At 40.9% G+C, this 24,445-nt stretch overlaps 1 protein-coding gene and 1 long non-coding RNA gene across 8 annotated transcripts in view; one reads left to right on the top strand and one right to left on the bottom strand.

Annotated features, from left to right (window-relative positions):
- Nucleotides 1-23,516, top strand: part of enpp2 (ectonucleotide pyrophosphatase/phosphodiesterase 2) — an 81,150-nt gene extending 57,634 nt beyond the window's left edge. For 3 of the 7 annotated variants that reach the window (XM_029129799.3, XM_055503049.1, XM_029129797.3), the window contains 15 exons: nt 5,182-5,213; nt 5,297-5,424; nt 6,120-6,195; nt 6,319-6,406; nt 6,551-6,720; nt 7,500-7,635; nt 7,843-7,985; nt 8,238-8,373; nt 10,268-10,345; nt 10,482-10,614; nt 10,696-10,849; nt 11,790-16,798; nt 16,888-17,065; nt 17,255-17,322; nt 17,412-23,516. In XM_029129799.3, the coding sequence (XP_028985632.1) occupies nt 5,182-5,213; nt 5,297-5,424; nt 6,120-6,195; nt 6,319-6,406; nt 6,551-6,720; nt 7,500-7,635; nt 7,843-7,985; nt 8,238-8,373; nt 10,268-10,345; nt 10,482-10,614; nt 10,696-10,849; nt 11,790-11,960 (1,445 nt within the window). In that variant the 3' untranslated portion in view covers nt 11,961-16,798; nt 16,888-17,065; nt 17,255-17,322; nt 17,412-23,516. Of the gene's footprint in view, nt 1-5,181; nt 5,214-5,296; nt 5,425-6,119; nt 6,196-6,318; nt 6,407-6,550; nt 6,721-7,499; nt 7,636-7,842; nt 7,986-8,237; nt 8,374-8,819; nt 8,908-10,267; nt 10,346-10,481; nt 10,615-10,695; nt 10,850-11,789; nt 16,799-16,887; nt 17,066-17,254; nt 17,323-17,411 lie in introns of those variants that run through there. The other 4 variants (XM_029129800.3, XM_029129796.3, XM_055503047.1 and 1 more) reach the window with 4 other exon arrangements.
- On the bottom strand, nt 22,583-24,218 carry LOC129603133 (uncharacterized). Its single transcript, XR_008692786.1, has 2 exons — nt 23,036-24,218; nt 22,583-22,852 (listed from the first exon to the last, which is right to left on the bottom strand). It is a non-coding gene; the product is annotated as an uncharacterized LOC129603133 (long non-coding RNA).
- Between the last annotated feature and the right edge of the window lie 227 nt (nt 24,219-24,445).

Raw genomic sequence — 24,445 nt, 5'->3', positions numbered from 1 at the left:
AGTTTCCGCTTCACCCGACAGATGGGATACAGCGTAAGCTATCTTGGCTTGCTCAGTGGGAAAATCTGGGGCATGCAGTTCAAACTGGATCTTGCATTGTGTAATGAAAGCTTGACAATCACCAGACTCTCTGGAGAAGCGCGCCGGTGATCCCAGGTGAACATTTGGTGCAGAAAATCTCGGCGCTGGTGCAGCGGGAGCAGCTAGAGCGGTCACCAGGGCAGGACAAAGTCTTAGGGTTAGTAACTTTAGGTGGTCAGGACTGGGCTAGCTTTTATAGTATCGCTCCGGACTACTCCTCCTGTTTCCGTATACACTCTCCTTGGGCTTGGAGCTTGGTCTAAATGGCCTCGATGCTGGCTGGGTCCATGTTTGGCCAGATTTTTTCGTTCACAAAGCTCAAGGAGGCAGTCTTACATGCACAGCAGAGACGAGACTCGAATGGTTATGATGTTTTAATAAGATTGTTTTTTTAACCAGATCGTGGTCAGGCAGACAAAGGTTGGAGCCCAGTGGAGCCCAGGATGCAGTCTTAAACGCCTCTCTGCATGTTCTCTACAGCCGCCACCCACTCTTAGTCTAAGTTATCACATAGAGACTGTGTCTGCTCCTTGACCACCTAAACTATACAAGTCACAAATGAATTAAAGAGGAGTGACTTACCAAAATTTAATAAACATCAAAACAGTTTCTCTTACAGACCAAAGTAACAGTAAGTTAAAAAGTGTGGTTTATTAAATATCAGATCTCTCTCATCTAAATCCTTGTTAATAAATGACTTGATAAGTGACCATCACATAGATCTGTTCTGTCTCACTGAAACCTGGCTGCAGCAGGATGAATATGTTACTTTAAATGAGTCGACTCCAATGAGTCATATCAACTATCATGTTCCTAGAAGTACAGGTAGAGGTGGAGGAGTAGCAGCAATTTATAAATCAGATTTATTAATTACTCCTAAACCTAAACATAGTTATAACTGATTTGAGAGCCTCACTCTGGGCTTTTCTCACCCAGACCCAGACAAAAGCTAGTTGTGTTTTGTACTGTTTATTGTCCTTCTGCTCCTTATTCAGAGTTCTTAACTGAATTCTCTGAATTCTTATCTGACTTAGTTCTTAGCACAGATAAAGTCATTGTAGTGGGAGCTTCTTTACGTACAATGTTAGAAACAGTGGCTCCTCTGAAGAAGAAGGCAGTGAATCAGAGGAGGTTAGCTCTGTGGTATAACTCAGAGATCCGCAGCCTAAAGCACAGGACCAGACAACTAGAAAGACAGTGGCGTTCCAAAAAAATAAATGAAAACTGCATTGCATGGAAGGACAGTTTAATAAAATAAAAAATTCTGTCCTTGTCCTGTTAGATCTTAGTGCTGCATTTGATACAATTGATCATAGCATTCTATTACAGACACTAGAACATAGAATTGGGATTAAAGGAACAGCATTGGGATGGTTTAAATCCTATTTGTTGAACAGATTCCAGTTTGGTCATGTTAATGAGGAATTCTCCACATGCACAAGGATTAGCTATGGAGTACCACAGGGTTCTGTGCTGGGTCCAATTCTATTCAGCCTATACATGTCTCCTCTAGATGAGGATTATTAGGAAGCATTCTATTAATTGTCATTGTTATGTAAATTATACTCTGGCTTTGGAACCAAATGAAACAGATCAACTAGTCAAAATTCAGAGTTGTTTAAAAAACATCCAATCCTGGATGTCCCAAAACTTCCTTGAACTAAATTCAGATAAAACTGAAATTCTGTTGACATTATTGAGTGAGATAGCCACCCTGGATAGCATAACATTAGCTTCAGATTCTACTGTGAGGAACCTTGGTGTCATCTTTAATCAGGATCTCTCTTTTACATCATACATTAAACAAATCTCCAGAGCCTACTTTCACCTTAGAAATATAGTTAAAATCAGAAGCATCCTCTCTCAGAGTGATGCAGTGAAACTGATCCATGCATTTATTACCTCTAGGCTGGACTACTGTAACTCCTTACTCATAGGATGTCCAAACAGCTCCTTAAAACGCAGCTCATTCAGCTTATTCAAAATGCTGCAGCCAGAGTTTTGACAGGACTTAGAAAGAGAGATCACATTTCTCTTAGATTAGCTTCTCTGCACTGGCTGCCTGTAAAATGTAGGATAGAATTTTGAATTCTCCTACTCACCTACAAAGTACTTAATAATAAAACTTCTTTTTATCTTAAAGACCTCATAGTTCCAACACATCGATCTCAGAGCGCTGGGCTACTTGTGGTTCCTAGAGTGTTTAAATGTAGAATGGGGGGCAGAGCTTTTAGCTACCAAGCTCCTCTCCTCTGGAACCAGCTCCCTTTTCAGGTTCGAGAAGCTGACACACTCTCCACCTTTAAGATCAGGCTTAAAACCTTCCTTTTTGATAAAGCTTATAGTTAGAGACGGTTCAGGTCACTGGCAATGATCGTTAGTTACAGGAACCATCTCTTAGTTAAGCTGCAATAGACATAGACTGTTCGGGGACTTAAATTATACACTGAGCTCCTCTGTTTTCTTCTACTTCTTCTGTCCAATAACCTCCCATCATTGTTCCATGATTAACTAACCTTGTCTCTTTCTCTGCTGTCAAATTAAAGGCTTGCTGTATGTGGGATCTGTTGGGTTTAGTTGTTTATGGTCTTAAACCGTACTTTGTAAAGTGCCTTGACATGACTTTGTTGTGTTTTGGCTCTATATAAATAAAATTGAATTGAACTGAACAGGCTCAGGCATTCGGCAGTCAAAAGCAGGCAATGGTCAAACACTCACGCAGGTACTGGATCAGAGGCAAGGCCAGGACTAGGCTATGGTCAAACGCAAACTGGGCTCACGAGAAGAATGCTGGAATGCTTACGACACAGACAATCTGGCAACTAGACGAGGTAAGTACCGGACTTAAATGCAGGGAAGTGATTGGCAAGCTGAGAGACAAGGACAACAAAGCACAACAAGCTACAACTTTGTTTTACTTGCAAGGGGAGGTCCCATGAGGTCGCATGAGGTCTTAGCGTTGTAAGCGTTTCATCCAGGAACTGCCAACTCGGACTCCGGCGAGCTCTCCTTGGTGTAAGCTTTTTATTAAAAAATGGGACACGCCTTGAAGTTGCACATATGGGCATATGGTATGGTTACAATGAATACATGAAGATAATACTGAGAACAAGAAAAATCCATATAAGGATAAAACACTTGATTGATTTCCATAAGCATAAGTATAGGCGTATATCATCATGAACTGTTCAACCCTAAGACTGCTAACTTTTCTCTGGCCTTTACCGCTTACACAAAATAAGTCAGCAGGCCCAAACCTCTTCCTGTTTCTGTGTCTGTGTGCAGGGTACAGCTTCAGCAAAGTATAACATGTTTCTGTTTCTGACAGGATTGAAACACATATATCCTTCGTAATGACAATAAGTAACAAACGATAAATCAGCCTTGTGAGTGACGTAACATCCATCCATCCATCCATTTTCAACCGCTTTATCCGGGGCTGGGTCGCAGTGGCAGTAGTCTGAGCAGAGAGTTACAGACTTCCTTCTCCCTGGAAACCTTCTCCAGCTCTTCCGGTGGGAGACAAACATCATAATAGCAAATCATAAATCAGTTAGTAAATCATATTTACTCTAAAAAGATGCACTGACATAATGCTGCCGACAATCCTGATCGTAGTGCAGGATCCTGCTAAGTTGAACAGCAACCAAGCTGCTTCGGAAGCCAGTTCCTCCCGTAACTCGGGGAACCAGCTAATCATCTCCAGAACTCCTAGAACTGCAGGAAACTGTGGCACATCCCAAAAAAGATTGCGCAGTATGTCAAAGCCATTCGCCCGGTCTGTGGGTGAAGGCGCCGTGACCACAGTTTCCACAGAGTCATAAAACAGCCCCCCCAAAATGAGGGCCAATCTGCTATGATGCAGGCGGAGCCATGATAAGCTTGGGTGCAAATAAAACAAAAACGCAGAGCAGAAAAAGAAAACATGAACACAAAGACACAGACAAGCTAACACAAAACTAAACACTTAGCTGTGCTAACCTGAGCTAACAAAACAAAACTAAACACAAACTATGAGTTGGGTGGGTTCTGGTATGCTTGGTGTGTTCTGTTACGAACTTCCCCCGTCGAGTTACAGTTCCCCTGAACTGAAAATCACTGATTAGAAGGAACAGAAGTAATGGTTACACTACAATTATGCTCCGTGATCCACGGGCAACATAGACTCTGAACATGAAAACACAAGACAATGACACTGGACGACTGAGAACTAATCTAAACAGCACTGTATCCTAACAGGCTAAACTAAATACGTTCCGTTACAATGGGCAACTAAATCCTAAACATGAAAACACAAGACTGTGACTCAAGAAAACTACAAACCTTTACAGGTGTCAAGAAATAAGCCATCAAATGAAACAAAACTCCATTTCTTCAGAAAACCCCTCTTTTTAACTCAACGTAATTGTTGGCGCAGCTTCCACGCTTACAACCAGGTACACACCAGCAATTACTACAAACAAAAGTGGGGCTTAAATACATAAAACACAGGTGAATCACATTAAACTAATTACAGAGCCCAAACAGGAAACAAAAGTACTTCGGGAAACATAAGTAAGAACGTGGAGGAGCCAAAACAAGAGCCATATTATTATTATAATATTGTTTTCGTACATAAAGCTATATTCTATCAAACTAAGCAAACCTTTACACACTTCCTTGATTTTCTGCATTTCTTTAATTTCAGCAAAAGTTTCCTCCATTTGAATTTTAACTACTTCAGCTTTTTCTGCATTCAGCATTAAGCTCTGTTTAAAAACTTGTAATATTAATCTATGATATACATGCTTCAGCTATTTTTAGCTATGTTTTAAATGTTTCAGCTACTTTCAGCAATTCTTCAGAAATACATTCAGCATGGAAGCATTCACTGTGCATTTTCCTATGGTAAAGCTTTTATCTAGTTTTACATTGCCCTATCCTTAAAACAAACATGTCCCTTTCAGTTTAAATGTGGTTTACTTGCCTTTTACATTAGGAATTTAAGAATTTAACTTATCTGTAGTACAATTTGAAAAACTGCAAAACCTGAAATGTTAAATGTTGCTTTGTTGCACTAATTACTTTGCAGCAGCTTTATAACTTTTGTTCTTGTTGTAGATGACCCCAAGGCTGTTGTTGCAAATTTAACAGTAAGTGTAAGGCTTGTGTTGTCTCATTAAGCATTAGAGAACAAGAAGTGAAAACAGCACTATTCTCACTTTTCCATTTACAGTGTAAGAAAGGAGGACAACACTTTAAACCATACTTGAAGCAGCATCTGCCAAAGAGACTGCACTACGCCAACAACCGACGCATTGAAGACATTCATCTTCTCGTTGAGAGGAAGTGGCATATTGCCAGGTGAGGATCCAGCACTACAACAGGAAGTGCTCATAAACATTAATGAATGTTGATTTAAGCTGTGACACATCTCGTGTTCACAGCCCTATTGAGGTGTTGTTTGCATACTTCAGCTTTTCTGTCCAGGATTCTTTTATTTACTGAAGATGGTGTTTTTGCATCAGTGCTACACAGTGAACTTCTTCCTGCTGCTTCCCTGATATCATATTAGAGCTTTTCTATACTGTTAACCACGTGTTCAGCTTGTGTTCTGGGTCTTTTCGCATCTTGACAGTTCTCTTTAATAGCCTGACCATCAGAATTTTCGATTTTCACCTCAGAAATTAAAATGATCTACATACATTTTGCCATTTGCCATTGGGTGTCCAAACTATTGTGTACTAATGTGTTACGTAACACCTGTTAAAACATCTTTGAATTGTTAGTAAAGTTGTAACCTACTTCTAGTGTTGCAACAGTGAGAGAGGTCAAAAACCAAAAGGATGGTTTTGATTACCAGTAATTTTCATTGTTTTCTCTTTAGAAGTAATAATGATTTTACAACTGTCTAATGTAACTCTGTGATATTTTCTTTATATAAATAAATATTTATTATAATACATTGCAATTGATTAAACGTATAAAGCCTAGACACTTTAGGGTCACTAAACAGTACACATCAAATACTGATTGGTGACACATAAGATTCATTTCAGGAAGGTTCTTGAGGGCAGGAGGCCCTGTGGATTCTCTGGTGATCATGGATATGACAACAAGATCAATAGCATGCAGGTACGTTCCATTCAGCATTCCATAGCCTCCAACAAAAAACGATCATATGCAAATTTTGTAATAATAATATCTGTTATTTCTTTGGGTCCTTCCTGTGACTGTATGATCAACCTATATTTTCAGACTATTTTTTTGGGGTATGGACCAACATTTAAATTCAAGACCAAAGTTCCAGCTTTTGAAAACATTGAGCTCTATAATATAATGTGTGGTAAGGCCTCTTTGGTGTTTTAATGGCCGCATGTGTCTGTTTGTCTGAGTGAGACTGAAGACTTGTGAGACATAACACAGTGTTTGCAAGATGTGCTTTGTGTGTTTTGTTTTGTTGACATCAAACTGATCTCTATTATCACAGATATTCTGGGCTTGAAACCTTCCCCCAATAATGGAACCCATGGCAGTTTGAACCACCTACTGAGAAGCCCCCCCTACCAACCCACAATGCCAGAGGAAGTGTCCAGGCCGACACCTTCAGTTCTTGGTCCTCCAAGAACTGATGACCTGGGTTGCAGCTGTGATGAAAAGGTCAGCCTTGATGACTCAATGAAAAGAATAGCTCTCTGTGGACTGCTAAAGGGAATATTAACTTGTGACCAATGAATGTCGACAAATGCTGGTGGAGTGCTGGTGGTGGAGTGGAGAGATTCATAAATTCATAAAGTCATAAAGTCAAATTATACAGTAGTTTTGAAGATAAGTCTATTTTAACCTGCACATGTGACATCATATGTGCAAACATAGTGTTCATAGAGATTTTCTTCAGATTGCACTTAAAAACCTTTTGTTACATTTTGTATCTGTATTGTCATACAGTTGCATAATCAAAGTATTTACACTCCCTCTCTGCACATTTTAAGTGTAAGGTGTAAACAATGTCAAACTAAAGGACTGCTTTGTGTTTTGACTGCCATACTTCTACTCTACTCATACTCTAGTATTTTTGGTTTGATTTCAGAAAAACAAATAGTTATTTTTAATCTGTTACACTTACCACATAGTAAAATGTGTATATCAATAATATGTGAAATGATTGGCCAAGTTCATTCGAGTATGTGGCTGCCAAAAATGAACTAGTCTCTTTGCTTTCTGCTGCAGAGCTGCAATAACTTCACATTCACGTTCATAATGTAATGGCCAACAGAACAATTTAAATTTGTACTATGTCAGACGCCCTTGTTACAGTAGGTTTGAATATGAGGTGGACATAGCCCAGCTCTGTTTTGTTTTACTTTATCTCTGCTGTATTTTTGATTCTTGCTTATATCACTGGCAAAAGATTGTTTCAATGTCCTATCTTTTTGCAGTTGCGTGTAAAAAGTAGAGGCCAGAGAGCTTTGAAAGTGACCCTTGTACGAGGCTATAACCTGGAGTCACTGTGGCTCTGTCTCTTACAGAACAAAGTGGAGGAGCTAAACCAGCGACTGAAGCAAGCTAATGATGGTCAGTCTCTCGTGGAACTGCTGAAAATTAGTAGATATTTAGCATATTATGTAGTATTTGCCATCCATTAACATTTGCAGTAGACTCTGGTATTCTACTATTTTACAGTTGATGATACAGTACCAGTTGATAATCAGTCCAAATGAAAGAAACAAGCATAAAGTGCAGCAGTTTGTAAATGTATCTCCTGTATTTCTCCCCTCCCAGACAGCAGGAATCTCCCTTACGGTCGACCTGCTGTACTTTTCCGTACCAAGTACTCTGTCCTCCACCACAGTGACTACATTAGTGGCTACAGTGAGGCTCTCTCTATGCCTCTGTGGACATCATACACTGTCAGCAAACAACAGGTGCTTAGCTGAAGATTACTATGCACGTTCAATGCAACAATTACAGTACCAGTACCTCATTAAGAAGACACAATCATTTATTTTATCACCAGATGAAACAAATTAGTGACTAAAATATTTGAAGTGTGTATCTTACCAAAAGCAACACCCTCAAATCCCTCTTAATAGCTCAATGAACCATTCAGTAAGGGCTCATTTAAAATCATGTATCATTTTGAAATCTGTTCATCTTTTATGTGTGTATGTGTCCAGATGGAAGTGTCTTCTCTGCCTGAAGCTGTTTCTAACTGTATCAGACCTGATAGCAGGGTGCCTCCAGTCTTTAGCCAGTTGTGTACTAACTACAGAGCAGATAAACAGATCACCTATGTCTTCCTGTACCCACCACGTAAGTCTGCAACCACAGCTTAAACTCAATTATAAACAAAATATTTATTCATTTTCTTTCAATGAGGGGGACCTCAGTGAGGTATGACATATCTTACAGTATTTAATCAGAATCAGAAAGAGCTTTATTGCCAGATCCTGTAGAGTGCACTTTACCGGACTAGGAACTTGTCTTGGTTTTGGCACACCCAGGCAGCCGTCTATGGCGCCACGTCCCATCTGATAGTGGAAGCAAGTTGTAGTACAAAGACAACACAATACAGAAACATACGCATACACACAGTGGCGCACAATACAAGTGGAAACCTTGGTGGAATTTTTTCTTGGATACATCAGGACAGATAGATAAGGTCGGAGAGCAGATGGTGAGACTGTATACTGCATCAGTATAGTGAAGTGTTGTTTATAGATGTATGACCGAGGCTGACCAATATGTTTACATGCCAGTCCAACAGTTGTCCTTGAAAGAAGACACAATAAGGGAAAGAAGATAGAGGCACAGCTGGTGAGCTAGATTGGACCTGGAAAAGGAGGGGTGAGAGAGAAGGAACAGAATAATGCACAGCCAATTCTAGTACATTTTAACAATCCATGACTAATTTGTCTAGATCAATAGTCCAATCGGTCAGAACTCAGGGCTTCATCGCCTCCTGTGGGACCATGGGTTACCGTTGACATCTCCTCAAGCCTGTCAGACAAGGCTGTCACCATATTCACCAAGTGTTCAGCCCGTCTGCAGATGTTATCCATCTGTCTCCTGTCTTCCTCCGAACGGCTGAGATCTTACTAGTCAGTCCTGTAATCTGGGCATCCGAACGGGCTAAATTGGTACTGATCAGTCCCTCAATCCGGGTCATCATCCTCTGATGCAATTCCTCCGAACGAGCTGAGATGTTACTTGTCAGTCCATCAATCCGGGCCAACCTCTGGTGTAATTCAGTCAGCCGAGTAACCATGGCCCTCATCGGCGTTTGTAGCTTCACGGCCGGTGAACGTGCCAATAAGTCGGCCGTAGATTTTCCAATCTTCCGATAAAGCAGGGCACCGCCAAGGCCAATCATGAGTAGCCCTATTGTCAAAGTCCAAAATATGAATAGATCCTCTGCATCCTTGATGGACAGAGGCTTCAGACACATGGGGCACCAGGAATTCCAGGCATCTCGCACGTAACCAGAGGCAAGAGTCCCAGAGGGGCAGAGGGGTTCTCCCGGAGATTCTTTCCTTTGTGAGAAAATTTTATCCAATGTGCTGAGTGTCCAGTTAACTAGCTCCATGTTCAAAAATAGTTGTTATTCCAGAATAGCAGATCAGGGTGCTCAGAAAAGACAGGACAAGGACACTGCAAGCAAAAGTAGAGTGGGAGCAGAGAGAAAACACGTCTGCACTCCTCAAGAGGTGGAAGTAGAAATATGTAATTATTTCACATGACCGAAGTTAATATGACATTCCTCATTACCTGTACATCACTTATCTGAACAAAAACTTAATGGTATAACCTAAATCTGACTGAAAGACTTTATAATAAATGTCAACGTTTACCTAGTATTTATGTGAAAAAATTACATAGAAATTTTACATGTAATTATATTACATAAAGTCCAAGTTTTAGGCCTGATAATTTTTTTAGTATGTGCGACCTTTAAGGGCTTGAAAAAGTGGGACAGTTTGTCACCATGAGAATGAGAACAATATCTATCTAGCGCTGACAAAACCCCTCAACTCATGTTACTTACTGTTTTAACTAAAAGCTATTATGTATTTATTAGACGATTAGCTATTCTGTTAAAGCAGCTCTTTGACTGGTTTGCATAAATTAAACATGGATTTTATGCCTGTTGTCTAATGCCATTAAAAAACTGTAACATGTTTTAATTGTACTATTTCTTTTTTACAAGAGTTGTCCTCAAGCAAAGAGAGAATACATGATGCAGTACTCATCACGAACACTGTTCCCGTATATCCTGCATTCAAGAGTAAGTCAGAGTTTTAGAATCATGGTTCTCAGGTGCGGTGCTTCTTTATAACGTCTTGTAATTTTTACTGTTTTTATGTTTGGATTTGATTCAGATTCAGTCCCTGCCTGTTTTTCTGTTGGTGTCTCTCACTTAGGAATATGGGACTATTTTCAGAAAGCACTGGTCAAGAAATATGCCACTGAGAGAAATGGTATCAACATCCTCACTGGACCCATATTTGACTACGACTATGATGGTGTCAGAGACCCCTTTGAGAAAATAAGAGAGTAGGCACATTATCAAAGACATGTATTGACAGCTTATTATAACTGAGGTTGAAACTGAGCCTTATTTTATCTGTATTTCAGGACTAGCAGTGGGACAGTGCCCATACCCACACATTACTTTGTGGTCCTGACCAGCTGTTTGGACTTCACAGAGACAGCAGACTCCTGCAGCGGTCCTTACAGCAGCAATGCATTCATCCTGCCACACAGATCAAGCAATGATGAGACCTGCAATGTAAAGATCAGATGTCTAATTTGTCTAACACGTCATTTTTTGGATAGTGGCAGCTTTTTTATGTGCTACTGATACAATTGTCTATGTACTACTTCATTCAATGAGTGCCATGCAGGAGAACAAACAAAAACTCTGATGGCCCTTAGCCAACACCAATTCCACAATGAAGTTGAAAAGTCAAAATATTAACAAAACGTATGATGTTAACCTAGTGTAAATTGTACATATTAATTCAATGCCACAAAAATCATTGCATTAATATGATACCAGATACCAATATGCATCATGCATTAATATAAAGGACAGAACACAGTGAATGTTGGGGTGCCACTGATCTTATGTTTATATGTCAGAGTTTCACCTGCAGGGAACTTCATGATTAATGACAATGTAAAACATTCATAATTGAAACACAATCTTAACATTTGTGTCAATCTAAATTTCCATGTTAATTTTAAACCCCATTATCTTACTGTAAACTAATTAACTAGTCAGAATGTTTGCGTGTAAACAGGCTTCACATGCATTTCTGTCTTAGGTGCGCACATGACATGATGAGAAAGTGGCTAAATGCCAAATGAAGTGTCAGAATCAAGTGAAACAGCTAATTTAAAAAGTGAAGTAAGGTGAAAGGAGTACATATAGTGACATGATTGGATTTAGAGATTTTATATACTATGTGGACGGATCCCTACATAGGTTTGGATTCTATCCCCTGGCTAAGCTCTTGCTACAGTAGGTGCTGTACACAGTGCATGTACATCAGTGTTTGAGAGGTGTGTTCAGGGCAGGGGTGGGGACTTTACTGTGTTCAGTATTCTGATAAGAATTTTACAATCTGAAATGTCTTGCAGTTATCATACTACGAAATGAGCTAGTGAGGTATGTGAGGTCACTTCATGAGAACATTTGTTATACTCTACCTAACACTGTTTTGCAGAGTTCAGAAGAGGAGTCACGCTGGGTAGAAGACCTGATGAAGATGCATACAGCTCGGGTCAGAGACATTGAAATCCTGACGGGCCTAGACCTGTACCGCAGAACCAGTCGAACTTATGCTGAGATCCTGTCCTTAAAGACCTACATGCATACATATGAGAGTGAGATCTGAGTTAGCATGAATCTCACCAAAGCATTAACTATCGTGGATGTATGTGCTATGAGAAAGAAATTTTCTGTCACATTCTCGAGTCTATTGCTGCCATTTACAGCATCCATGTTTTGGGCCTTGGTGTAATCTATTTTACTTAATGTCTCAAATTTTAATGCACAAATCAAAAAATAAAAGTAATTTAGTGTTGTGTGATTAGACAGGTTACTGAGGTCAGGCCATATTCACACCGTTACGGAATCTGTGAAGTACAGTCCCTCTCATTCATTTAATGAGGGGAAAGGTGTGTCCATTTGTATGATGTAAAAAATTATAAGCTTCCTAAATATGTTTCTCTAATATATAGCAATGAAGTCCATTATTTTGTAGCGTGAAATGAACAAGTCAAGCTGGATCTGTGGGATAGGAGCCTGTGCCTGTCTGCTCCCCCCTCCCACCACCAGAGAGCACCCCTGACTCCTCTGGTCCTGGACTCCACACCACGTCCTTGATCAGATGAACAATCATGACTAGCCTGTAAGCATTAGTTGGGTTATGTTTTCTTCCTGTTAATGAATTTGAGAGCTTCTTAGTAGCTTTAGTCCAGTTAAACACCAGGCTGTTTTACACTTGACTATGAAGCCGATTAAACAGTATCTATGTGGCACAGAGACCTATGATCCATGTAAATGATTTGCCCTTGCTGGGAGTTAACGGGTGACTGTTGGAGTAGCGCGGCTGATCATCTGTTGCGTTGAGCTTCACAAATGTCACCTGTCACCAAACTCTTATTATCTCCTGACACTAATATGCTGGTTGTCTAGGTGGTATCCTTCAAACAAAGCGGGCTTTGTGGATAATTAGAGTAGTTTTTGGGGAAAACCTGGGCTGATAAGAAAAGACAGTGTCTTTCCCATGTTGGATGAAGCCTCTCTACAATCTTTGTGCAGATATCATAAGTAAATATGACATAGTATGTCAGTAAAATGTAGAATAAAAACTCAAGTAGACCAGTGCTCTGAGAGCAGAAGATTTCTGCTGGAAGCATAAGGAGTTATGAGGTCTTTAAGATAAGAAGGAGCTTTATCATTAAGTACTTTGTAGGTGAGTAGGAGAATTTTAAGTTCTAGGCAGCCAATGCAGGGAAGCTAATGTAGGAGAAATCTGATCTCTCTTTTTAAGTCCTGTCCAAACTCTAGCTGCAGTATTTTGAGTTAGCTTTAGGCTTTTTAATTAGGCCACATGTATCCCCAGATAGGGGGCAGTGTGTTTTACAGGATAAACAAATGCATAAACAAATGCACGAATATAGACATGCCTAACGTCAATTTAAACAGTAGAGTGAGGGCTACAGCACTATATAAGTGTCGTTCATGTACGTCAAACACAGACGAAGATATGATACAATAAACCGTTAGTATGTAGTTAGAATTATAGCCAGCCCTGGGCTAGTTTGCAACCCATTTATGGTTCTGCCACTGTGATACAGCAACACACATAAACAAGAGCTCAAAGGGATATGCACCGAGGCATGCTAGCTATCACATGTGGTAAGGTATGAGCCAAAGAATAACATACAATGTACACATAAATATCATCACACAAAGTCCATATTACTAGTGAACCGATCCTATTCTTAGTAATTTCTACCTTCTCGGAGGTTACCCACTCACTCTGTTACTAACTAGCCCTCCCACAGAGCTTGTCTAAAGTGATTTATAGGGGGGGCTTTTTTTAATTGCACCAGGGCCACAAAATGTGATCAGCCATTTTTACTGACTACCAGTCCTGTCACTCTTGTGTTGGTGTTTTTAGGCCAATTCCATAGATTATAACAAGTAAAAAGACACCTCACTGGCCACAGTCAGTTGTTGCTAGGCAGAGATATGGCTGCACAGACACCTGCCCCCCCAGTGACCTGTAAAGTGACAGATCTGGACACGTGGTCACGAATGAACACTTTCATATATGTTTAGATTGGTATAGGTACTGTAAGTGGAGTTTGGATATACTGATCACTTTTATTGCTGTTTTAGGTGGATAGTGGAAAAACATACAGAATATCCACACTGGGAAACTCCTAAACTCAATTGACTGTTGCATAAGGAGGACATGACAATATCTGAATTAAAGAGTTTCCTCCAGTCACATTTAGGAGAGACATCCTCTGCCCAGGATACAGGATATGACCGATACCTTAGGGGGGCACTCGAGGTTTAGTATCCTGGATCAAGGCAAGGCATACCACCAAGGGTTTATGGTAGAGGGCTTGCGGCATCGATTCAATTCAATTCAATTTTATTTATACAGCGCCAAATCACAACAAAGTTATCTCAAGGCACTTTACAAAGTAAGGTTTAAAACCTCACAAAACTAAACCCAACAAATCCCACATACAGCAAGCATTTAGGACTGCTTTCGTTTCTCCTTGGGGGTGTACGTGTGGATAAAGATTCCCTTTGGACTCTCCAACACACCTGCAGCTTTTCAAAGAAGTATGGAAGAAATGTTAAGCTCACTCAGGGATGAATGCTGCATTCCCTACCTGGATGATATTGTGTTATGCAAAAAACATTTAAAAACCATGTAGAGGGTGTTTGCAGGGTCCTCAAAGCAGTTCAAAATTTTCCAGCCTTTCAAAAAGGCTGGAAAAATGTGAAGTCTTTCAGAAATAAGTGTGATATGTGGGCAGGTGAGACAATTGCACAGGGGTCCTCAGCTACTATTGAAGTTACATACAGGATTTTTTTTCGTATAGCAAAGCCACTGTATGATCTTCTGCACATGAAACCTAAAATGTTGTCTATACAGGCCTGACATACCAAGTTACAGGAACCTCAGCTTCCTTCGAAAGCCCCTGTAAGATGGTGTGGTGAGCAGCAAAAAGCCCTAAATAAGCTCATTGGCATGCTCACTAGCCTCATAACAGGGCCTTGGCGCAGTTCTCTACCTGCGTCAGAACAGCAAGATGAGGGTTATAGGGTATGGTTCTAGAACACTGTCACCAGCTGAGAAAAAGTGTTGGCACTTAATTGGGCAGTATATCAAGCGTTTAGAGACTTTCTCTGATATGTCTATCTGCTAACTACCTCCCACTACAGTCACTCACCCATACAATATTTGTGCAAACTCTGTGCATCATTATATATCCAGTACATATTTACACAATGTGCAACAATTTTTCTGTGCAACATTTGTGCAAACTGGTACAAGATTTATATTTACTGTGCAATAACCCCTGCAAGACCTCATACTCACTCTACAGTACCTGTACCAGTGGCGTGCAGTGAGGTTGAAGGCTGGTGAGGCACTGACTTCTCCAGAGTCAGACTTACAATAAAAGAACTTGAATTAGTATTTTTATGTTCACTATTGGCAAACACAATTACTTTAATTATAACAGAGGAACAGAGGGGACCAAACAGTGATACTGGCTTTAACTCGCTTTACTCACTTAAAACAGAACTTTGACTTTAAAAAAATACCACAGGACCTATCACACTTACTGTACAATGAACAATAATAAAAACATGAGACTTTGCTTTCGGTTAACACAGGACTTCTGCCTTATTTAGTTAACACAGGACTACAAATCAACACAAGACTTTGACTTTACTTGACTTAAAGATCTACTGTAAGTTGGTGTCATCAGTTATTTTTTTGAAAACTGAAAACCATTTGTGGTCTTAGTTTTATATATTTTATACAATACCCCGTGTTAGGCCAGACGTTATCACAGGTTTAAAGGGGTCATAACATGCAAAATCCACTTTTTTGACATTTTGGAGCGTTCCTATGACTCTATGGGTCACATATACACACACTGAGCACGGTAGAAATGAATTTCCTCCTTTTTTCAAATTTTGAAAACGTAAATTTTCTCATCCAATGAAAACAAACCACAACCTACTCTGAGACCGTGTCCCAGGTTTTGTCACACTGGTAGGAAGTTCTCCTTGCAAATCCTGAACCACCACCCCCACAATGATCCCAAACCAAAACTGGTCACAGGTCACACAGGTACGCAAACACAAGGCGGTGGGCTGTCAAACCCAGACAGCACTGCGGGCTGTTGGGACACAGCTGTCTCGCAGAACATTAGAAGCTCACCACAGGAGTAAAGGTATGTACAGTATGATGATCGTTTTTATATTTTGATTGTTACAACAGTATGGCACTATTCAGTATTCTGTATACTATTCTAGATTTGATTTAGAAGATTTTTTCTCTTTGCTAGGTCAACAGGCTACAGTTGAAAGCAGAGACTTTGGTGTCAGCACAGTTGGTGCTTTTCAATTACCTGTCCTGTCATCTACACCTATTAAAAGACCATCTAAGCGAGCACGTTTGGAGCTGGAGGAGGATGATGATCCTTTAGAAGGATCCTCAGTCACTGAGCCTTCCCTTCAGCATGATGAAACCTATGAACCTGGAGATACTACAACATCCAGATCTGAAATTGACACTTCGTAAGTTCATCTGAATAACTGGCTGTTGATTATTATAACTGTTGTACACATATATTAGGGATATATGGATCATATATTATGTCAATGCGATCCATCTGCTCTTGTTTTTAAGTGCTGTACAAAGTACCTCACTCCACAACCAGGCAAAATACATTGTTTATGAGTCTTGTCTAATGGAACAGTTTGAGTATTGTCCTGTATGCAAAACGGAGGTGTGAGGTCAAGACAAGGAGGTTAGGGACCTTCCTGGCTGTGGAACAGCTCTGCACACACTGTCTGTTTTTAAAAAGATGGAATAGCCAACCTTTAGTTGGTAGTACCCCAGCAGGCAACATTCATCTGTCTGCTGCAATTTACATCAGTGGCGCTTCGTATTTCAAATTTCAAAACGTGAGTAATTTCTATGTATTTTTTTTCAACAACTAAACCCAACTTTTCTTATTTATTGTACAAGTCATTGTGGTTTGTGCTATTTACAGATTGCAAGGGCGATGAAGCTCTATATGTTCGAATTCAACACTTTCCGGCGACATTCCAGGAGCTTTGTGGAACCTGCTATCATCAGTGTCTGGAAAACCTGGCAGAATTCCATACTCCTTCGCCTAAGTCAGAAGGACAAGGTTATTTTTGGAGGTGATATGAGGGCTGACTCGCCAGGTAATAACTGATCTGTGTTTGATGGACTGTATGTCATTTGATAAAAAGTACCACAACTTTAACAATAACCACATTTTAATCCTGAAAAAATTCAGTACTTCTCACCCTTTACCCCACCAAACATAGGTGTCTGTGTAATAGATATACCAAGTCCGTGAGAGAAAATAGCATATCCTTTTTATGTGCCAGGGCACTCGGCTAAATATGGAAGCTACACCATGGTGGACCTCACGACCAACAAAGTGCAGTTGGTTCAGGTCAGTTGACAGTCAATGTAACAATGAACTCGTGATTTGTGTCACATTGAACATGTTTACATGTTTTTTTACCTTCATTTGATATTTAGAGTAATGAGGTCGGTGGAAGCCACAATATGGAGAAAGAGGGACTAAGGCGGAGCTTGGCTAAAATGTCACAGCATGGAGTCAAAAATTAAAGAATAACTTTAAATTAAAATTTAAATATATAAATTTATTTAAATATATAATATTTAAATAAATATTAAATTCTTTCTGTAAAGAATAAACATTCAGGCATACTGGCTCCAGTCCTGGATGGTCAACAATACATTATGGTGGGTTTGGCAACTGATTCAGACTGTCACGATCTGGGTTTTTGTTTCTTGTTTTATTCTGAAGGACTCTGGTTTTACTTACGTTTTAGTTTTCTGTTATATTTTGGTAGTACTTCCGGTTTCTGTTTTCATCTGGTTTGTTCCTGTTTCACGTCCCGGTCTCATTACACATACCTGTCTGTTATTAGTAATCACCGCCAGCATTTAGCCACCACCTGATACCTCAGTTATAGTACGTAAGTCGTCCCCTTCCAGCATTCAATTGTCAACTTACCTCGACTTTGACCCTGTTCCGTGTTCCCGACTTCTGATTATCGCCTGATCCTGACTGGTACCGTATGTTGTAGATTCTGTTACCGAACATTGCCTGTTTACTGGAAGTGACTTAGCCTAATCCCTCTGTGCTTCAATCTTCGTGCCTGCAAGTGTATTACCTGGACTGTCTGGAACTACGATTTTGTATTAAAGCCCTTTACCTTTACCATCTGTCTGCTGCATTTGCACTGCGCATTTGAGTCCGCTCTCTGCCGTTCCCTGACACAGACGTCTCTGAACCTTAGTTTCAAAACAAGTGGTAAAATTTATCTAAAGATTGATATCAAACCCCACTTTATATTAATAAAATTGTTATACATACCTGTGCAATCTCTTGACAGCAACAGTTTTCAGCTTCTGTAGGCATAGACTGGCACTTTCCACATTGGCACCTATTTAAAACACAAATATGGGAAAATTTAATCTTCGACTAAGACTATAATAATCCCATTTTAGATACATTTTCAGTCACAGCAGCAGGACGTGCAAGACAAACGTTTAACATATGTTTTTAGATTATTTAGTTGAGCTCTGCTCCCAAACATGCTTTTATATATACGTATAATTAAAACCTAAGCAGTGTTTTCTATTAACCACTTTTAGTAAGTCATGTCAACAATGCCTTGTTCAGGTAATTCAAGCTGCATCGGCCATTAGCAACCTAATACTAGCAACTGCTAGCATAAACAGTAGCAACAGGTAACCGCAAGAACCACTAATCACGCTAACCCTAAACCTTGTATAACTGAAATAAATTGATGTAAGTGAGAAATTTTCATTGAGACACATCTTGTATCATCCGAAATGTGGTGACTTCAACAGCCTCCTCTTGAGCGTCAGGGTCAGATTCGGGATCATAGATGTATGGCCGTACTATACTACCGGACCAGCTAGCCATTGTCTGTTAGAATGTATTCAATTACCGTGCATGCCGTGAGTCCTGTAGTGGGTCTTCTTCTTCTGTGGAGGATTGCAGTGGATTGCACCCTCAATGTTGCGCTACCGCCACCTATCGTATCCTAACCCTGCGGTGGCTCGTACCAATAAAGCCAAGAAAAAAAAAAAGAAAAAAAAGGTATGCGCTTCCGCACAGAGGTGTGGCGAGCAGCTTCTCTTGCGACACGCCCAGAAAACAGCCTGTTCACTGAGTGTGACTGAAAACCACACATTGACAGGGGCTATGTGGACGATCTATAGGCGCATATAAATGCGCATATTCAGTGATTTTACTTGTGGAAATGTTAAGAAATTTTGAAAAAAGGGAGAGGAGTGGAGGAGCAGTGAGCAGCCAGGACAGGTGCACCACCTTTCCTGATTGACACCTTTCCATGCTGCCTGGTGCAGGCCTGGTGCAGGCAAAGAGTTTCAAGTGGCAAAAGAACAAGACTTAATTTGGTAGCTGTATTGTTGCCCACTGAAGGGGGTGACCAGGATCCCCAAGCACTCTCTCAGGCCATCAGCATAAAGGAGTTGGGAGTCTGGAACAACGTAGACAATCTGGCAAGGTACTGGGGTGAGAGGTGGTGCTTAAATACTAGAAGCCTAATTACTGATGACATGCAGGTGGTGTTAACAAGAACCGGAAGTGAAGCTGGGTTAACTGGGTATGGAACCAAACAGGAAGTGGTGACAAAATAAAACCGGACATGACTGAAAACGTAACTAAGAAACATGGAATATGACAGAACCCCCCGTCTAGGACGGATTCCTAGACGGCCCAGGGAGCTCTGGTGAGGTTCGGGTCCAAGATGTGACCGTGTATGTTGGCGCTTCGGAACGGTGGCGGTCTGCTGCCTTCTTGTAGTGTTCCTGGGTGATTAGCATGGTTCGTCTAGCCTGGGCCCAGGTGCGCCGGCAGCGTCTCAGCAGGGCATGAGCAGACGGAATGATGATCTCCTTCTCCAACAACGGGAAGAGAGGCGGCTGGTATCCGTATGCACACTGGAATGGACACATGCCGGTGGAGGTGCAAGGTAAAGTATTGTGTGCATATTCTACCCACAGTGCTGGCTCCAGGATGTTGGGTTGGTGGAGGCAAGAAGACGGAGGCCGGTTTCCAATTGCTTATTCATGCGCTCCCTCTGACCATTGGCTTCGGGGTGGTAACCAGAGGTAAGGCTTACTTGGGCTACGAGCAGATCACAAAACTGCTACCAAAAACGAGACACGAACTGAGGCCTTTGGTCTGAGACAACGTCTTTGGGAAACCCGTGCACCCGGAAGACATGTTCCAACACTGCCTGAGCTGTCTGCTTAGCTGAGGGAAGCTTAGGTAGGGGGGAAAATGGGTTAGTCTGGAGAATCGATCAATGACTGTGAGGACAACTGTGTTATCCCTGGACGATGGAAGGCCCGTCACGAAGTCCAGGGCAATGTGGGACCAAGGACGATGTGGAAATGGTAGAGGCTGGAGGAACCCCAGAGGTGGCTTGTGCGATGATTTATGGGCGGACCACTCAGGGCAGGCAGCCACATACTCCCATACATTTTTGAGGACGGATGGCCAACAGAACCACCACCAGGTGACTGCCCCTAAAAGACAAGAAGTTGGCAGGATGGTGGTGGGTTCCATGACCTCAGACTCGGACTCGTGCACTCTTGATAAGGCATCTGGTTTGCCGTTTCTGAATGCAGCGCGATATGAGAGGTGAAAATTGAATCGGGCAAATAACAGGGCCCAACGGCCCATCTTAGTGTTTTCTCTAATGGTGAGAATTTTATTAGCAAAGTAGTTCATAAAGTCATTGCTACTAAGATTTAATGGTCCATGCACACGCTTTTTTCATGCTCCACATTGCTTTTAAGCTCTCGTCCACAACGCTCTATTTTCGGAGTGTGTCGTAAGCTAAACTGATCGCCACACCCCTTTGAGGAAGCGCATAGCCGTGATCCGTCGCGGGAATCAAACGCCACGGTCACTGAATCCATTGTAAAAGCAAAACTGGCTAACTCATCCTCTTTCAACCATATATTTGATCCAAAATCTGACTCTGAAGTATAATGGGAGGCTGTTGAAGTGGTTACACTTCGACTGGCGCAAGGTACGTCTAACTGGCAATTTCACATTTTATTTAATTTTTTGATTTATATAATACGTAACTTGATTAGCTGCTAATACTAATGGTTGCCAATAAGCAGCCTGGATTAATACAAGAGAATATTCATAATAACACGACTACAGATTGTTTGGGAGCATAGCTCGATAAACTTAAAGTTTTTTTCTTTCTCGTTCTGCTGCTGTGTCAAAATAAGTTTTCCATAATGGGGTCTTCAGCTGCAGCTTATATTTTGCCGTATTTGTCTGTAAGTTGTTTGTAAGTGCCAATGTAGGAATGGTGAATGCCTACAGAGGCATGGTGTGACAGCAACTGTTGCTGTCAAGATATTGTATGTGTTCATTACTTTTATTAATGTGACATGGTATTTGAAATTAAAATTTTGATAAATCTTACCTCAAGACGCCTGAACCAGTTGCCAAACCTACTGTCATGTATGGTTGATGATCCAGGACTGGAGCCAGTATGATTGAATGTGTATTCATTACAGAACACATTTAATATACAGTATATCAGACAATGGAATAAATGGAATGGAATAAATCAGTATCTCAGAAATTCATAAACAATTTTAGAACATTTTTCTATATACAGATCAATCATAACGTACCTGGAAACTCTGGTTACAAACCTAATTTTAGTTCTAAATACATATTGACGTAATATATTTTAATTGCTTTTAGTAAGGTGTATGATATATAAAGTGCTAATATATAACTAATAGAAATGTAGTTATTGTTTTTTTCTTCATAAATTTGACAGTACTATGTGTCAGGACTCGCAGGGAGTGGACAGGAGTGAGGGACCCAAACGCACAGCTCAGGAGACAGACTGATAATGAACCAGGTTTATTTGGTATAAACCAAGATGGCAGGCAAAAACAGGAGTCGGGCAGGCAATCGTCAGAACCAGGAAAACACAATCTTCAGGCAGAGGTACAGGCAAGGACAAGGCAAACACGGTCAAAAAACGGGCATGAAACAAAACCATGGACTTACTCTGAGTTGGCTGGAAGACTGACAAACCGGGTGCTCGACAACAACAAACTGGCAGAGAACAAAGGGACGTCCAGGTACTAAAATGCAGGAAGGTGATTGATGACGAGACACAGCTGGTGATGACATGACAGGAGACAAAGGTGAACTAGGCAAGACAGGACAGAAGCGGAAGTGCATGAAAATAAAACAGGAAGTAAACACATGACTTAGTGAACCAAACTGAAGCAGACCGGAACCAAGACCGGGAACGACAAAATAAAACAGGAAATGAACACAACAGCCCAGGTTCATGACACTATGTCTGTGTGCATCTCAAGTTGTTGCAGGTATCTAGTCTAGAGAAGTCTGTTCAGCTGGTGCTGGGGACGTCTAGGGCGAAGAGTCCAAGTTGTCATCTCACCTTTCCTGGTCTGGATCAGGGCAGTGTTTCCTGAGGGACAAGACACCTATGTTGGACTTAGACCACCTGTGGAATACCTAAATTATTGTTTTTGTGGCAATACCTCAATAAAAGTTGAAAAATTATAAAACATTTGTCTGTTTTCCCTCATAAAAAATAGTTCAGTGAACCAGCAATAGTCAAAGCCAACTTTATTGTCAACCAATGCACCAGCACTATGATGCTGGATAAGTTACCTTCACAGCTCAATGTGCAGACCACAAAATAAATGGGTAGGATTCATAGTTATGTTGAAAGCATAGTTTCTGGAGTGGAACAGGTACAGTCATGGGCAGTTGGCTGGGGAGATGTGAGGATCTTTTTTGTCTTCAGATGTTGGAAGACATCGGAAGCAGTGCAGCTGCTGTACAGATGGAGGATGCAGCTGTTTTCCTTGACACCACTCTAGAAGGTATTGAGTGTAGTAGATTAATGAAATGACCAGTATTTCCTATATATTCCACAACCCTCACAAATGTAAACAATATATAGAGGAAGTTACATCAGTTTTAATGGTGTTTGGAGCAAACACGTTTTAAACTTATTTTATAGTGCTGGTTTGTTAAATCTTAGCATGACATTAATGACCTCCTTTCTGTCAGGTTGCTCAAATTCTGCTCAGAGGGCCGGTGGGACAGGGATGTTTACAAGGTCCTCCATAGAACAACCTGAGTCCAGCAGGACTTGAAGATGGTCTCCATCACATTTTCCACATAATCTGCACCATAACAAGAGAATTACAAATGACCCGTCAAAAGACTAAAATATCAAAAAGTTGACTAACCGCATACAGAGAAAATACATAGACAATAATATAGATCAGATTATGAATACCACAACTACTGAAATGTGAAATGCTAAATCTCTGTCAAATAAAACTGCCTATTGGCCAACAAATTATCATACTGCTGCTAAATGTACATACCTTTGCTCCTGAGGTGAGCAACAACTCTTCTACAAGTTAGCCGTGTGTCCACAGCCTGCAGTGGCGTCAGTTTGAGAAACAACCGCCTCGTGTTTTGGAAGCTGGAATGCATCAGCCTGTATAAAAAAAAAAAAAAAAATATTGTCACATTTACAGCTACAGTAGCTGACTAGATAAGCAACACATATGTACACACAACAGGCTCGGTAGTAATTTGAAACACAGCTTACTCTCACAACTTACTATCGCAGCCAAACCAACGTCATGTGGAGGCTAGCGCTGTAGTCTAGTGCTAGCCGCTAACGCTGCGCTACCATCGCGCTAGCAGCTAACATGACGCTAGCAGCTACAATGTGAGCCGAGTGAATGACCTCAGTACCATATATCACACCATTCGTACCGGACAAATGCTGGAGAGGCTTGAACTCATCCAAATTGTGGCAGCACCTTGCAACACATTCTTATCAACTGTTCTAGCAATTAGCATTCCTTACACAGGAGGGAATCTAGATTAAACCAAACAAATCTCTGGAGTACAAACATCAAACAAGTATCAAGCATTTACTTACGTTTGGGGAAGCAGCAGGTGGATCAGGTCTTGTAGGAATGGTGCGCTTTTTCAACCTGAGTGACTTCTTCTTTTGTCTTTTAAAAGCCGATTGACAAACAACTGAAAGGTGCATTACCGCTGTAATGGAAAAATTGTGCCTTTGTGCTTTTTCTTATCCAACACAGTCGTCATGTGCTGGTTACAGATGGAGCGGCAAATTTTCGTTGCCTCGTTGCTGCAGGATTTCACACTGATCTTGGAATGACATTAGCATGACTTAGGTATCATTCCACCAAGCCCCCCTACACCAGTCATGACCCCCCACTGTGATATACTTAATGCGTGGCTGCCTTGTTAACGCCCCCTAAACCTTTTTTAAGAAATGACCTAAACCTTTTTTAAGAAATGACCTGCAATTGCACATTCATGCACCAGGTGAAGCAGTGATGTGTAATCCAGGCTCACAGGCAGATTAGAAGTGCATAAGGTTTGTGTACTTTATATATGTAAAGCATATATTTAT

This window comes from Betta splendens, chromosome 16, assembly GCF_900634795.4.
Source record: "Betta splendens chromosome 16, fBetSpl5.4, whole genome shotgun sequence".
Classification (NCBI taxonomy): Eukaryota; Metazoa; Chordata; class Actinopteri; order Anabantiformes; family Osphronemidae; genus Betta; species Betta splendens.
This window is presented reverse-complemented; position numbering and strand designations above follow the sequence as displayed.